The sequence below is a fragment of the Coturnix japonica genome, chromosome 16, assembly GCF_054131305.1.
Source record: "Coturnix japonica strain WE chromosome 16, WE-NBRP24, whole genome shotgun sequence".
In the NCBI taxonomy this organism is placed as follows: Eukaryota; Metazoa; Chordata; class Aves; order Galliformes; family Phasianidae; genus Coturnix; species Coturnix japonica.
The window spans coordinates 4,311,707-4,326,242 of NC_140678.1; the positions used below are offsets into that span (position 1 = coordinate 4,311,707).

Consider the following 14,536-nt stretch of genomic DNA (forward strand, 5'->3'; position numbering starts at 1 on the left):
TGGCTGCCAGGTTCCTCCTCGCCCTGTCCGGCTCAGCCTGGACTTCCTCTGAGTCTTCCCCTGCACACACAGCAGGAAGCTTACCCCGTGTTTCCCTGCTGAGCTGCATTTGGGAGGGAGGGCGAGGGGAAGGAGAGGGCTGTGCAGCCCCAAAGCCGTCCCCGCTGCCCTGGCTTGTGCCTCTGAACAGCAGGAGGGGGCTCCTGAGATCTGTCCCCGCAAAGGACCACCTCCAGCTCTTCCTCCAGCCAGCCCGTAACGCGTCCTCCCTCTCTTCCTCCTCCACTCGCAGGGGGTCTGGATTCCCACCTTCGACACCTTTGACATCATCTCCAGGGAGATCAGGATGGAGGACGGGACTGTGACCCTGTGCTGGCCCGTGTTTCACCTGGCCAGCAACCTCATAGCTATGCACCACCTCAAGGCCCGCAGGGGGTCCCTGCCAGGTAGGAGGGGGGATTAAACCCTTGCTGGCTTCGTGGACAGGGCAAACAGGGCCACCGCCTCCCTTCTCAGAAGCAGACCTCCCCTTCTGGGGAGCCTGTCCAAACGCGGGGCCAATCTGGATGATGTCCCTTAGAAGCAGTTCTAGGTGGAACAGCAACCGTATCATCAACCCTGTATCTGGTATTTTCTCAGTCGAAAGGAAGGTGGAGCCCCTGCACTGCAGCCAGGTGGCTGCAGCCGCCTCTGTGAGCTGGCAGACAGTGAAGTCGTGCATCCAAAGCACGGTGTCGCTGCTCTCCAGTTGCCTGCAGAATGGGGAGAACGTGGCCATGGTCCTGAAGGATGTCGGAGTGCTCCTTATTGACGGGCTGACTTTCCAAATGAAGTTCTATTATGACTTCCTGGAGAAGCTGTTGGGGAAAGAGAACTTCAGGGGAGCCGTTCGCAAGGTGAGCCGTAGGTTTCTCCATAGCCTGGGCAGTACCATCAGCCTCACTCAGCCCGCACACGGCTCACCAGGACCTGGGCAGCTGCTCGAGCTGTGCAGGTGTGGCGGTGCTGTCAGCTCTCCCTGCCTCGGGCTCCTCGTGTCCCCAGTGCCTCAGCCATGACCAGGACATCCCACAACCTCCCTGTTCCTCCCTTGCAGGCCCCCTCGCTGATGGACATGGGGGTGTCCCGTGTGAAACCAGTGGCTTCCCTGGTGTTCTCAAAATGCCTTGTCGTCTTACCCAAGTGAGTATTTTTCTGCTGCTTGATGCAGCTGCTCAGCTCTCATTCTGTAGCGCTTGTGCCTCGTGTCCGTCAGTGTCCTGCCCAGGAGGATGTGCCAGAGAATCACAGAACGATTGGAGCAGGAAGGAACCCGAAAAGGGCACCCGGTCCCACTGCCCTGCGGACAACAGGGACACCTGCCTCCAAATGAGGTTGCTCTGAGGCTGGTCCAGCCAGGCCTTGAATGCCTATCCAGGCACCCAGCACCTCTCTGGGCAAGACATCCCAGTGCCTCGCCACCCTCCAGCTAAAACCTTCTTCCTCCCATCCCAGCCAGTCTTCCCTCTTTCTGCCTGAAACTGTTTCCCCTCCTCCTATCCCAAGTGACCGTGCTAGCGGCTTTAGAAAGCCTTCATGCGGCATGAAAATGTGCCTGTGAGCAGACAAGCAGAGAGAGCAGCAAGGATTGCTGTTGCACTGCGTCACACCGCTCACTGCCTTCTCCTCGCTTACAGGTTCCAAATGGAGTTGGTCCCCAAACTGCCGCCCCTGATACAGCGCAAGTCCTCTGGGAGCTTGTCTGGGTCACAGAAGTCAACAAAAGAAGAGACTTTGCCACCTCTTACTGGGGCCAAGAAAGGTGAAGTGGCTTCCAGCTCTTTTCCACAGCACGGGCAATCAACTGGTGGTGGGCAGACCCTTGCTGACCTTCATCCCAGGGCTCTCACTTGCATCAAACCTTCCTGCTGGCTCAGCACGGCCTTTTCCCCTTAGGTTGTGGTTGGCCTGTCCAAAAGGAAGGTGCTGTGTGTGACGTACCCCCATCCCTGGCTATGGCAGGAGGATGTGGGGATCTCAGGCCCTGCCCTCCCGCAGTGGAAGGACAGGGACCTCAAAAGTCACCCTGCCACCTTCTTGTCACCAGCCAGCTCCTCTTTCCCAAAGCCAGCGTCCCTCCTGCAGCCCAAAACAGAGCTGAACTGCAGAGAGGGGGAGTAGAGACAGAGATGGTTTCAGGGCGGGTTCTGGGAACAGGCCTGAGTGCTGCTTGTGAGCGAGCCAAAGGCTTGACGGTGAATCTCCTCTTCCTTCCCAACTGCAGTGAGATTTGACAACACTCCAACATATATTAGACGCCTGAGCACTGCAACTGTTGATGGAGAGCAGTTGCGAAGGATAAAGAACAGACTGCGGAGGGAGAGCATTGCCAACAGGTGAGGCTGGAGGCTGTGGGCTGGGATGTGCGTGGGGGTGACCCAACGAGAGCCCATTCCCTAACGCCAAAGGGTCGCTGCTTGTTTGTGGGCGCCCGAGAGTGCTGGGATGGGGACGCCAGGATCCCCCCAGTTCACAGGGCTGGCCCCTCTCCACATCTCAGCCACTCAGGCGGACCTCTCCCGCTCTGTCCTTTCAGTGTTCTGCCACCCATCCGGGCAGTGCCTGAAGCCCCAGAGCAGCCAATGAGCTGCCAGCTGCAGGGCCTGGAGGGAACAGAGAGCCGAGAAGGGCTGGGCCGAACAAGACGCATCAAGTTCCTCGATGAAGAAGGAGGAGCAGAGGAAGCCCAGCGTGAGGGTGCGCTGCCCAAGCTGCAGGAAGCCAAGGCCTCATGCAGCCAAGAGCCAGCATCGTCCTCTGGGTCCGCGTCCAGCCTATCCTCAGAGACCCCAGGCAAACCATCCACGCTGGCGCTTCGGGCATGCGACTCGGTGAAACTTCTCAGGAAAAGGGCTAAGAAGATCAGCAAAGCGCAGGAGCAACCAAAGGAAATGGCAGCAGCAACATCTTGTGGTGAGACCTGCCTGCCCGAGCAGTCCTCCCACAGCAGATCTAGATTGCTGCCACCCATAACGGAAAAAACAGGGTCTCCCACTGAAAAGGTGGCAGCGGAAACATCTCATGTAGATCCCAGCCTGCCCAAGGAGCCCTCTGTTGTCAGATCTGGGTTGCTGCCACCCATTAAGGAAGGAGCGGGGTCTCCCGCTGAAGAGATGGCAAGAGCGGCTTCTCATGGCGAGACCAGCCATGAGTCCCCCGCCATCACATCCGCATTTCTGCCACCCATAAGGAAAGAAACAGGGTCTCCCAGGAGTCAGTCTCCAAATACCAAAGCCCCACTCCGCAGGAAGGGCACACCCTACCCACGCTGATGTGGGTGTGTTGTGCCCAGGACAGTCAGAGCTCCACTAGAGGCTGCAAAACAGCTGCTGAGTCCCACTTGTGCCATTGAGACCCATTTGTGTCATTCCTGCATGCCACCTCCTTGAAGAAAATCAAAGGAACAAGGAGACTGAGTGTGGACTCTTCCAAGACCTCTTGCCTCTTTAGGAGCAAAACCCTATAGCTGGAAGTGTTCGAGGCAAGGGGTAAAGAATGGCATGGCTTAGTAATATTGCTATTCTATAGCAACATTGTTGCTATACCTATATTATTATAAATCTCTCTATATATCTATATCTATTATATCTATCTATCTATATCAATTATATATCTTTATAATATTGTATTCTCTTGTTATTCTACATCACATCATACTTAATATAAACATCTAAATACAAATAAACAATCAAAACACAATATGCACATGTGTCTGTATACATATATATAGCCCGAGTTACCGACTGCACTGCCATTTGTGCCGTGTCACAGCCCCCCAGCTCCCACAAAGCGGGGAAGCAGGGGCAGCCGGGCCTGCTGTGCAGATACATAGGCAGGCATACAGATACCTCACATGGCATCGTGGCTCCTCTGCCTTGTTTGGTTCCTGGCAGGTTTGTTTTCAGACAGGCACTCAGCCAAGCCTCTACACCCAGAGCAGCCTTTACATCTGGCAGCCGGTCACAAGTGGTGTCCCCAGGGCTCGGCACTGGGGACGCTCCTAATGAACGCCTTGATCAGGGATCTCGGCCAGGGCATTGAGTGCGCCCTCAGTAAGTTCACAGACAGCACCGAGCTGGGAGGGAGTGCTGATCTGCTGGAGAGGAGAAAGGTGCTGCAGATGCAGCTGGAGAGACTGCATTGGTTCCGTGGTTGGGCTGCAGTTGGACTGCAGGACCTCGAAGCTCTTCCCCAACCTGAGCAATTTTAGGATTCCATGATTCCAAACGCATCACTGATCCTAATGCATTCCATGATCACAGAATCACAGAATCACCCGGGTTGGAAGGGACCTCAAGGATCATGTAGTTCCAACCCCCCTGCCTAGCAGGGCCACCAAACATACACATTTACTAGATCAGGTTGCCCAGGGCCCTGTCCAACCTGGTCTTGAACACCTCCAAGGACGGGGCATCCACAACCTCACTGGGCAGCCTGTTCCAGGACCTAACCACCCTTCTAGTAAAGAACTTTCCCCTAACATCCAACCTAAATCTTCCCTCCTTCAACTTAAAACCATTTCCCCTAGTCCTGCTATTATCAGCCCTTTCGAAGAGTTTACTCCCCTCCTGGGAGTAAGTTCCCTTCAGGTACTGAAAGGCTGCAATGAGGTCACCCCGCAACCTTCTCTTCTCCAGGCTGAACAAACCCAACTCCCTCAGCCTGTCCTCATAGGGGAGGTGCTCCAGCCCCCTGATCATCTTTGTGGCCCTCCTCTGGACCCTTTCCAAAATCTCCATATCTTTTTTGTACTGAGGGCTCCACACCTGGACACAGTACTCCAGATGGGGCCTCACAAGAGCAGAGTAGAGAGGGACGATCACCTCCCTATCCCTGCTGACCACCCCTCTCCTGATGGAGCCCAGGATCCCATTTGCTTTTCGGGCTGCCAGAGTGCACTGCTGGCTCATGTTAAGTTTCTCATCTATCAGGACCCCTAGGTCTTTTTCGGGGAGATTGTGATCCTGAAGTACTCAGCCAATGAGGAACTGGGGGAGAAAGTGATCAGCTTGGAGTAACTGGGCCTAAAAGTTGCAACGCTGCTTTCTGCATGCTCTCCTGCTTGAAGGGGACCTGCCGTTGCCGTTGCAATTGCCAATCAATTGCCATCCTGATAAGTGATCTAGATATTTCTTCACTGGGCACCAGAGGGCAGCACTGGTCATCAGAGCCCCATTATCTGACTCAGTTCTTTCTGGGGTGCCATGTAGCCACAAGAATTTTTTCTTGAGACCTAATATGGTGTTTAGAGGACAGTACTGCATGATGGGATACTGCATATGTTTCAAGCCGCCCAGCGGTTGCCTCCACCGTGGTAAGCACATAATGATCGGGACAGGCTGGATGGCTGGGCTGAACCCATTGGGATGAGGTTCAACAAGACCAAGAGCCGGATCCTGCGCTTTGACCACATCATCCCCAGGCAAATCTTCAGGTGTGGGGCAGAGTGGCTGAGGCTCCGCGCGCGGGAGCAGCCGTCATCTTGTGGCTCGGGGCCGCCTGGCTGTTACTTCATTCGGCTGAAGCCGCTGCCGCAGCCAGGGCCGCCCTTCACGGCAGCGCCGCTGCAGCCGCTGCGCGCCGGAGCTGTCCGGGCAGCACCGAGACGGAACCGCGGCACGACGGGAGCGGTGCTGAGGACGGCGGCGCCGGAGGTGTGCGGGAGGTCGGGTCCGGGCCAGGGCGAGGAACCGTGCGCGGCCCGAAGCGGCCCGCCCTGCCCTGCCCTCCCCTCCGGCGTGGGATGCGGGGATTTGGAGCGGTTGAAGGACTCGGGGCCTTAACGGCCGCAGCGCTGCTGCCCGCATCCGGGCGGTGCCCCCCCCCCCCGAGGCGTCCAGCGCTGCTCCCGGTGCCCCCCGGGGCTGAGGTGGGCTGTGGGTGTAGGGGGCAGTGAGGGAGGAGTGGGGGCACTGGGGGAGTTTAGGAGGCTGTGGGAGGACTATGGGGTAATATGGGGCTGTAGGGAGAGTGTAGGGTAATGTGGGGCTGTGGGGGGCAGTGGGATGGATATATAGGTGAATAGTGGGGGATATGGGGTTGTAGTGGGCTGTGTGGGGATACCAAGGGATATGAGGAAATGGGTAGGTGTGAGGGGAATGTGTGGTCTGCCGGTGGCTGTAGGGGGATATGGGGATGTAGGTAGCTGTTGTGGGAATATAGAAAGGTGTGAGGGGGCTGTCAGGAGAGATCTGGGGCTATAGGGAGCACTGAGGATGCTGAAGAGGGATATAGGGCTGTGCGGGGCTTATAGAGGAGGATCTGGGGCTGTAGGGTGCTAGGGGGGCTTCAGGGGTAGATGTAGGTGTATATGGGACTATGGGGAGCTTCCTAGTGGCCACAGGGGGGCTATGGGGTTCTAGAAAGTTGTGTGGAACTAATGAAGTGGTATAGGAGGCTATGGGACAGCGGGGGCTCTGGGGAGGATATAGGGGACTGTGGAGGGGGTCCAGGGCTGATTCTGTGCTTTGGGGGGCTACAGGGGATCATGGGTCTGTAGGGAGCTGGGGGGCTGGGGTGCTCTGTAGGGCTGTGGGGGAGCTCTAAGGTTCTAAGTGGGTCCTGTAGGGTGCTCTGGGTAGGCTATAGGAGGATTATGGGGGATACGTGTCTCTAGGGGGCTGTGGGTGGGCAGTAAGAAGATTCTAGTGGGATACAGGGCTATAGGGGATGTATGGGGCTATAGGGTGGGTTGTAGGGGCATGTGGGGTCAAGAAGGCTCTCCCTCGCTTCCCCATTCCCTTTGCCCCTCCCTTCCCCCTTCCATAGCAGAGTGGGTGAAATGCTAGCTCTGAAGTTTGAATCAGAATTGGAATTGTATTGGACTAGAATATGACAGTTTTGTGGTCTTGGATCTGAACTGTGTTTTCTTCTGGGGCTTCAGGTCCAGGTACTGTTTAATAATGGCTTTGGAGAAGGTTTCAGCGTCCAGTCTCCTGCTCAGGAAGAAAGAAGGAGGTTTCTGGAGGACTTGCTGACGAGTGGAGCTGCTGCTGAACCTCCCCTTCCAAGAAGGCAGCAGGTGAGGCCGTGGTGCATCTCAGCCATTCCATAGTGCAAGGTAGCAGTGATTCAGGCTGTGCTTTGCTCTGATTCTCCAGCAGCACTTGTGCTTGTATGTGAGCAGCAGGCGGCCGCTAAGGTTGTGTGCTGGCTGCAGGCTGGGCAGGCACGGGAAGCACTGCCTGCAGCAGCACCAGCTGAGCCGAGGTACCAATGGGCTGGACTGGAAGCACTGAGGTTTTGGGGGCCTGATGCACAGAGGGAGGCCAATAAAGAGACCACGAGTCCATGAGTATTTAAGGCACAAAGGAAGGCTTAGAGGGGTGATGGAGAACACGTCTGGAGGCACAGATGCCTGCAAGCTGCTCTGGAAGCATAGAGGGAGGCCTGAAGGCCTAGAGGTTGCCCAGGAGGCTTAGAGGCCTTCAGGTAAAATAGCCTGGAGAGAGGCTAAGAGCCTGGCCAAGAGGCCTTGCAGCTTAGTAGTCCTGAGGCCAAACTGAGGCATGGAGGCCAAGAAAGAGGGAGTCTAGATGAGCAGAGGCCAAGAGGAACTGGAGGTCAAGTGCCCTCCATCCTCAGGGTCTGGACAGCTACAGCCCAAGAAGGCTGATGGCCTTGAAGTTGGACTGGAGATCTTGAGACGGTCTTTGCTCCCCCTCCAGCTGGTTGTGAAGAGCCCTTCCGTTGTGGAGAGGGCTGCGGGTTGAGTTCAGCATCTCCTGATGTGTCACAGAGATCCAGGGCTTTCAAGAAGCTGCTTCTTTAAAGTGCTTTGGATGGTGGATGTTCCTAGACAGAGCGCTTGTCTCCTCCAAGCTCTGAAGCCCAAGGTTTGTTCTGCAGGTCCCGCTGATGGCACAGGCATCAAACAGCCCAGAGCTCGTGGCTGGGGAGAGGCTGCGTATTGTGTTGTGAAGGGAGAACTGGAGGAGGGCTTTGAGCAGCGCTGTGCAGGAATGCAAGCAGCTGGTAAGAGAGAGGAGGTGTGTGTGCTGAGAGCAAGGGCTGTACGGCTCATCTCTGGGTGCTGACAGGGAATGCAGGCAGAGCTCTTTGCTCTCTGTTCTTTCCTGCAAGTCTGCGGCCCTTCAGAGCGTGCTGAGTTTGGGCAGCACGATGACAAGCCAAGGGTGGCAGCAGGAGATGCAGCACAGCCCTCTCCAGCAGCCAGGTGCATTTGTTCCTCTTGCTGCTTCTTAAGAAGGTGTGTTGAGCTTCCACAGTTGGTGCCATGGTAGCCTGTTTTGAAGGCTTTTAAGCTCTTCCTCTGATGCTCGCATCTTAAGACAGCGAAGGACTTCCCTGGCTGTGTAGGAATGGTTCCTGTACAAGGGCCTGGCTGTCTGTGTCTGTTCCAGATGCTGAAGGGGATGGTGATGTGAGTGCAATGATGGAGCTGGCTTTTGAATGGCAATTGCACCCGGCTGATGTGCAGCTCTTTCTGACACAGGCAGGAGACGGGTGGTGGGACTACAGCTCCTCTGGCAGTTTTGCAGCAAAGCTGTTAAGTAGAAGATAGGGATTTCTTTACTAGGAGAGTGGTGAGGTCTTGGAACAGGCTGCCCAGGGACATTGTGGATGCCCCATCCCTGGAGGTGTCCAAGGCCAGACTGGATGGGGCCCTGGGTAACCTGATCTAGTAAACATGGAAGTTTGGTGGCCCTGCCAGGCAGGGGGGTTGGAGCTTCATGATCTTTGATGCCCCTTCCAACCTGGGTCATTCTGTGGTTCTCTGACTCTGTGATTTGAAAGAAGAAGAACTCAGCTATGTTTCCTGTTCTTCCCCTGGCTATCCCCTGGCCTCGGCCCAGATTACCATTGCATTGCAGTAGGTGTTCCTTCCATCCCCGTGGCTGCCCCTTGCTTTCCAGAAGGTTGCCCTTTCTTTCCCACGACAGCCCGCCCATAATTCCCTGAATGCCCCAATACCCGTCAGTATTTCCCATCCAAGAACCTGTAGCCACCCCGCAACCCCCACAGAGCCCCAGAACCCTTCCAGGACTTCCTCAGACCCAGTACGCCTTCCCCATTGCTAGCCTGACAGGACCCCCATCACCATTCAAGGACTCCTAGAGCCCTGCTGGGGCCCCTCTTCACCCCCGTATCCTTCCAGATCCCATCCAGCAGCACGGTGCTGGGACAGGAGGGGCTGCTGCAGGAGGGGAATGCAGTGCTGGAAAAGGTGTAGGGCACAGATGTGGCGTAGGGGGCCCGGGGGCATGTAGAGAGTGGTTTGGGGTGAGAATGGGGGATGTGGGTCAGTGTTGGAGTGCATGTATTGAGTTCTTCCTGAGAGGAAATTGGGGTTCCCTGTGGCCCAAAGGTGGAGCCCTGATCTATCACCACACATGACCCCATAACCCCATATAACTCCACGTGACCCCAAGGCTCCACATGACCCATAACCCCATAAGCCCAGATGAGGCTGTGGACAGTGCTGGGTCTGTTCCTGGGTCATTCAGGGGGTACTGTAGAGTGGCTCTGGGGTTGCTGTAGAACAGCACTCTCTATATGCCCTAGACCCTCATCTCGCCCACATCCTGGGGGCAAGATGGAAGTCTAAGGGGCTATGGGGGAGTCCCGTGTGCAGGACAGATTCATCACCTGCTGCCCCACAGCAGCCCCCAGAGCCATCCTAGTGCAGCCCTGGAACAGCCCCATCACTGCCCACGGCCCGTGGCCAGCAGCAGTTCCAGCACCAGCACTGTGTTGGGTAAAGGCAGCTCCTAGGTGTGGCTCTGCCCCACAGCTTCCCCAGAGTGCCCCTTAGCCTTCCCGTAGGCATCCTTTCACTGCCCCACCACCCCGTGTGGCTTCCCCCCATCCCAGCAGATCCCCCTCACATCACTTCTGTACCTTCACAAGTTTTCTTTTTCTGGCTTTCTCATTCACCCCTACACGCCAACGGAACATTGCACCAACATTCTGCAACCATTCATGTGGGCTCTTATCCAACCAGAGCCGCCATCCATTCTTTCTTCTCCTCGAGGTGTCCTTGGTTCTTGTGCTGTTTATCTTGCTCCGCAGCTGCTGCTCCGTGCAGTCCTTCTTGTGTTCCCACAGTAAGGACTGCCAGGAAAGAAACCATTTGCCAAACCTCTGCGCCACAGACTGCCAAGGAACTCCATACGTTCCCAGGAATGGCAGGAGGGTGCTGACTATGGATACACGGCTACGGACTCCAGACAGCCTGATGAAATGTGTACGGGATGGCCATGGTGCCTGAGGGCGGTGGCTGCTCTGATGCTCGATATTCAAAAAGCCCATAAATCTACACTGGGCCAAAGGATCCCGGTTTTAATATCTCCTACATTGTTGACTGTATTGGAGGCAAAGCGGGACATTGGCTCTCACCCCAAAGAAATAATTGTTCCTAATATTGTCAACCCAGTATCTTTCCTTAGCAGACCTCATGGAGAATCAGTATTACGTGACTGCTTTGAAACAACTGAAGCTGCACGTTGCTGCCGGTCCGTCGGACCTGAAGGATGAACCCTTAGAAGATGCAGAAGTTCCTGGTTTCCCGACAGCTGCAGTTTTGTGAGACAAGGAGGCTGCAAGGCAGGATATGCAGTAACTGTTACTGAGCAGGTAATGGAAGCACTACCATCAGCTGTGGGGACTTCCCCTCAGAAGGCTGGAATAACTGCCTTGACAAGAGCCTTAATTATATCGACCGATGCTAATTATGTCTTTGGGGTGCCACACGCTCATAGTGCCATCTGAAAATGGCAAGGATTGCTCACACACAAGGAAAACAGTATGATGTAAATCTACCAATGGTTATTATACGCTGTAAAGGACATCAGAAAGGCAACACTGTACAGGAAATAGGGAATAAGATGATGGGTCAGGTGGCAGAACAGGCAGTTGAAGAAGGTTTCAGTTCCAGACGGTAAACTTAAAATCTCTGAACCTGAGTCAAAACCTGTAAAATATTCTAAAGAGGACAGGAGTGCAATTAATGATTTAAAAGGGAAGAGAGCAAGCTGAAAGGTGGGTGCATGCCCAGATGGTCGCATTCTTCTGCCCCTTAGTATTTTATGGACACTGGTTATAAGGGAAGGTAAGGGGATACACTGGGCAAATGGACTCTACAAAGTACGATCCCAGTGCCAGGAACAGGGCACAAGTGGGCCTAATGGGAAAGGGTACCTTCCAGGGCAACAGTGGCAAATTGAGTTCTCAGAGCTACCAAGAAAAGGGGGGTATCGCTGTATGTTGGTACCTTTTTTAGTGGCCGGAGGCTTCCCTTGTAGAACTGTTCAGGCACGTGCAGTCATTAAAGTATTTTGACAGGAGATGATTCCAAGATGCTGAGGAACTACTTGGTCTGTCAAGGAAAGTGCTCCATGGAAAGTTAAACATAAAGAAATGACGAGTCGGTCACTAATTTGCTTTGCAGTGTAATTAGTAGCTTTCCAAAAACATAATACTTCCTTGATTGCTGGGTCTGTACACGATTACCAAAGGCAGGGACGGAAGCACCGTGATCTGGGATCCTGTGACTAAATTCATCTGCTCAGTACAGATATAAAAGCGGTCAAAGGGAGTCCATTTACTGAGGGGCAGGTGCCATATTAAACAGTGGCCGCTATGAAGGGAAGTAATAAGACTCTGATTAATGGGCATGAGTATCAAAACGGAAGTAATAGAATGAGCAAGTGTTGTTCGGGTAAAGGCTTTGGGTGGCTGTGGGGAGATGGGAGAGCTCAAACTCCCACCTGGCATAGTGAGGACTATGTGGAGCCAGTATAAAAATGCAAGGTGGGCTAAGAAGGGTGAATAAGCCATTGGTAAGGTGTAATACGGGATGCCATAGCTTTGTGAGAGCTCTTATCCTGGTCTTAAAAGTAGCACCGCTGTGAAGGGCTATAGTGAGCGTCTCTGCAGCTTGAGAAATGCCTGAGAATGCAGGTGCCCTGTGGGCAGTCCAAGAGGAGATATCCCCTTTATCCAAAGTTGTATTGCAACGTGAAGTAGGCAGGCATAAGACTGATTGGGGAATGGCTTTCTCTGGACTATGGGATAAATTACTAGTTGCCAATTTTAGGATGGTTCAAACAGCTTTTCTTAGTTTGCATCACCTTGCTACTCTTGTGTTCGACTTGTGTGGGAAGGTGGTGCTCTTTGTGTCTGTGCCAGGATGCCATAAGGGAATACGAGGTATGGGAGAGGCGTGAGCTAAGAGAAAAGGTGGAGAGCGGGGCTTATTTCAGAACACATCAAGAAAGAATCAAATGATCCAGCAGGTGGAAGTCCTGGTAGGTGAAAGAAAAGGGGGGAACTGAAGGGTGATAGAAGGGCCCCACAGTGAGGGAGAGAAAGAAAGTGTCACAGAAACTGGGACAGGGGAGTGGAAAGATGGTTTCTGTCAAAGTTGTTAGAAGAATGGGGAGTGCAGACAGTGAGTGTGGAAAAACAAGGGGGATGAAGGCCATAAAGATAAGGGTGGAACAGCCCGAGAACAGTGGAGTGATTAGATGTCCACAGGGCAGCTGGAACCATTTTGGAGGGTGCCCCTCCTGCAGGGTTGAAAGTTTACAGCAAGGAAGATGACAAGGCTTAGTGAGGAAGATGATGAGCCTTCATCCCAGCCCGTAATGCTTCCGCCTTTCCTTTCTCTTCCACTCGCAGGGGGTCTGGATTCCCACCTTTGGCTCCTTTGACACCATCTCCAAGGACATCGGTACTGAGGACAGGACAGTGACTCTGTGCTGGCCCGTGTTTCACCTGGCCAGCAACCTCATAGCTATGCACCACCTCAAGGCCCGCAGGGGGTCCCTGCCAGGTAGGAGGGGGGATTAAATCTCTGCTGGCTTCGTGGACAGGGCAAACAGGGCCACCGCCTCCCTTCTCAGAAGCAGACCTCCCCTTCTGGGGAGCCTGTCCAAACGCGGGGCCGTTCTGGATGATGTCCCTTAGAAGCAGTTCTAGGTGGAACAGCAACCGTATCATCAACCCTGTATCTGGTATTTTCTCAGCCCCCAGGAAGGTGGAGCACCTGAAGTACAGCCAGGTAGCTACAGCTGCTTTTGTGAGCTGGCAGACAGCGCAGTCGTGCATCCAAAGCACGGTGTTGCTGCTCTCCGGCCGCCTGCAAAATGGGGAGAACGTGGCCATGGTCCTGAAGGACGTCGGAGTGCTCCTCATTGACGGGCTGACGTTCCAAATGAAGTTCTATTCACAGCATTGCCAACAGGTGAGGCTGGAGGCTGTGGGCTGAGATGTGCGTGGGGGTGACCAAACGAGAGCCCATTCCCTAATGCTAAAGTGTCGCTGCTTGTTTGTGGGCATCTGAGAGTGCTGGGATGGGGACGGCAGGATCCCCCCAGTTCACAGGGCTGGCCCCTCTCCACATCTCAGCCACTCAGGTGGACCTCTCCTGCTCTGTCCTTTCAGTGTTCTGCCACCCATCCGGGCAGTGCCTGAAGCCCCAGAGCAGCCAATGAGCTGCCAGCTGCAGGGCCTGGAGGGAACAGAGAGCCGAGAAGAGCTGGGCCGAAAAAGATGCATCAAGTTCCTCGATGAAGAAGGAGGACCAGAGGAAGCCCAGCGTGAGGGTGCGCTGCCCGAGCTGCAGGAAGCCAAGGCCTCGTGCAGCCAAGAGCCAGCATCGTCCTCTGGGTCCGCGTCCAGCCTATCCTCAGAGACCCCAGGCAAACCATCCATGCTGGCGCTTCGGGCATGCGACTCGGTGAAACTTCTCAGGAAAAGGGCTAAGAAGATCAGCGAAGCGCAGGAGCAACCAAAGGAAATGGCAGCAGCAACATCTTGTGGTGAGACCTGCCTGCCCGAGCAGTCCTCCCACAGCAGATCTAGATTGCTGCCACCCATAACGGAAAAAACAGGGTCTCCCACTGAAAAGGTGGCAGCGGAAACATCTCACGTAGATCCCAGCCTGCCCAAGGAGCCCTCTGTTGTCAGATCTGGGTTGCTGCCACCCATTAAGGAAGGAGCGGGGTCTCCCGCTGAAGAGATGGCAGGAGCGGCTTCTCATGGCGAGACCAGCCATGAGTCCCCCGCCATCACATCCGCATTTCTGCCACCCATAAGGAAAGAAACAGGGTCTCCCAGGAGTCAGTCTCCAAATACCAAAGCCCCACTCCGCAGGAAGGGCACACCCTACCCACGCTGATGTGGGTGTGTTGTGCCCAGGACAGTCAGAGCTCCACTAGAGGCTGCAAAACAGCTGCTGAGTCCCACTTGTGCCATTGAGACCCATTTGTGTCATTCCTGCATGCCACCTCCTTGAAGAAAATCAAAGGAACAAGGAGACTGAGTGTGGACTCTTCCAAGACCCCTTGCCTCTTTAGGAGCAAAACCCTATAGCTGGAAGTGTTCGAGGCAAGGGGTAAAGAATGGCATGGCTTAGTAATATTGCTATTCTATAGCAACATTGTTGCTATACCTATATTATTATAAATCTCTCTATATATCTATATCTATTATATCTATCTATCTATATCAATTATATATCTTTATAATATTG

At 54.4% G+C, this 14,536-nt stretch overlaps 1 protein-coding gene across 1 annotated transcript; it reads left to right on the plus strand.

Annotated features, from left to right (window-relative positions):
• The first annotated feature begins 165 nt into the window (after positions 1-165).
• LOC146758194 (uncharacterized) lies at positions 166-5,023 on the plus strand. Its single transcript, XM_085517274.1, has 7 exons — positions 166-896; positions 1,097-1,182; positions 1,677-1,801; positions 2,264-2,375; positions 2,576-3,252; positions 3,933-4,091; positions 4,971-5,023. Exons 1-7 carry the CDS (start codon positions 567-569, stop codon positions 5,021-5,023), a joined length of 1,542 nt encoding a protein of 513 aa, XP_085373400.1. The 5' UTR covers positions 166-566.
• The last annotated feature ends 9,513 nt before the right edge of the window (positions 5,024-14,536 follow it).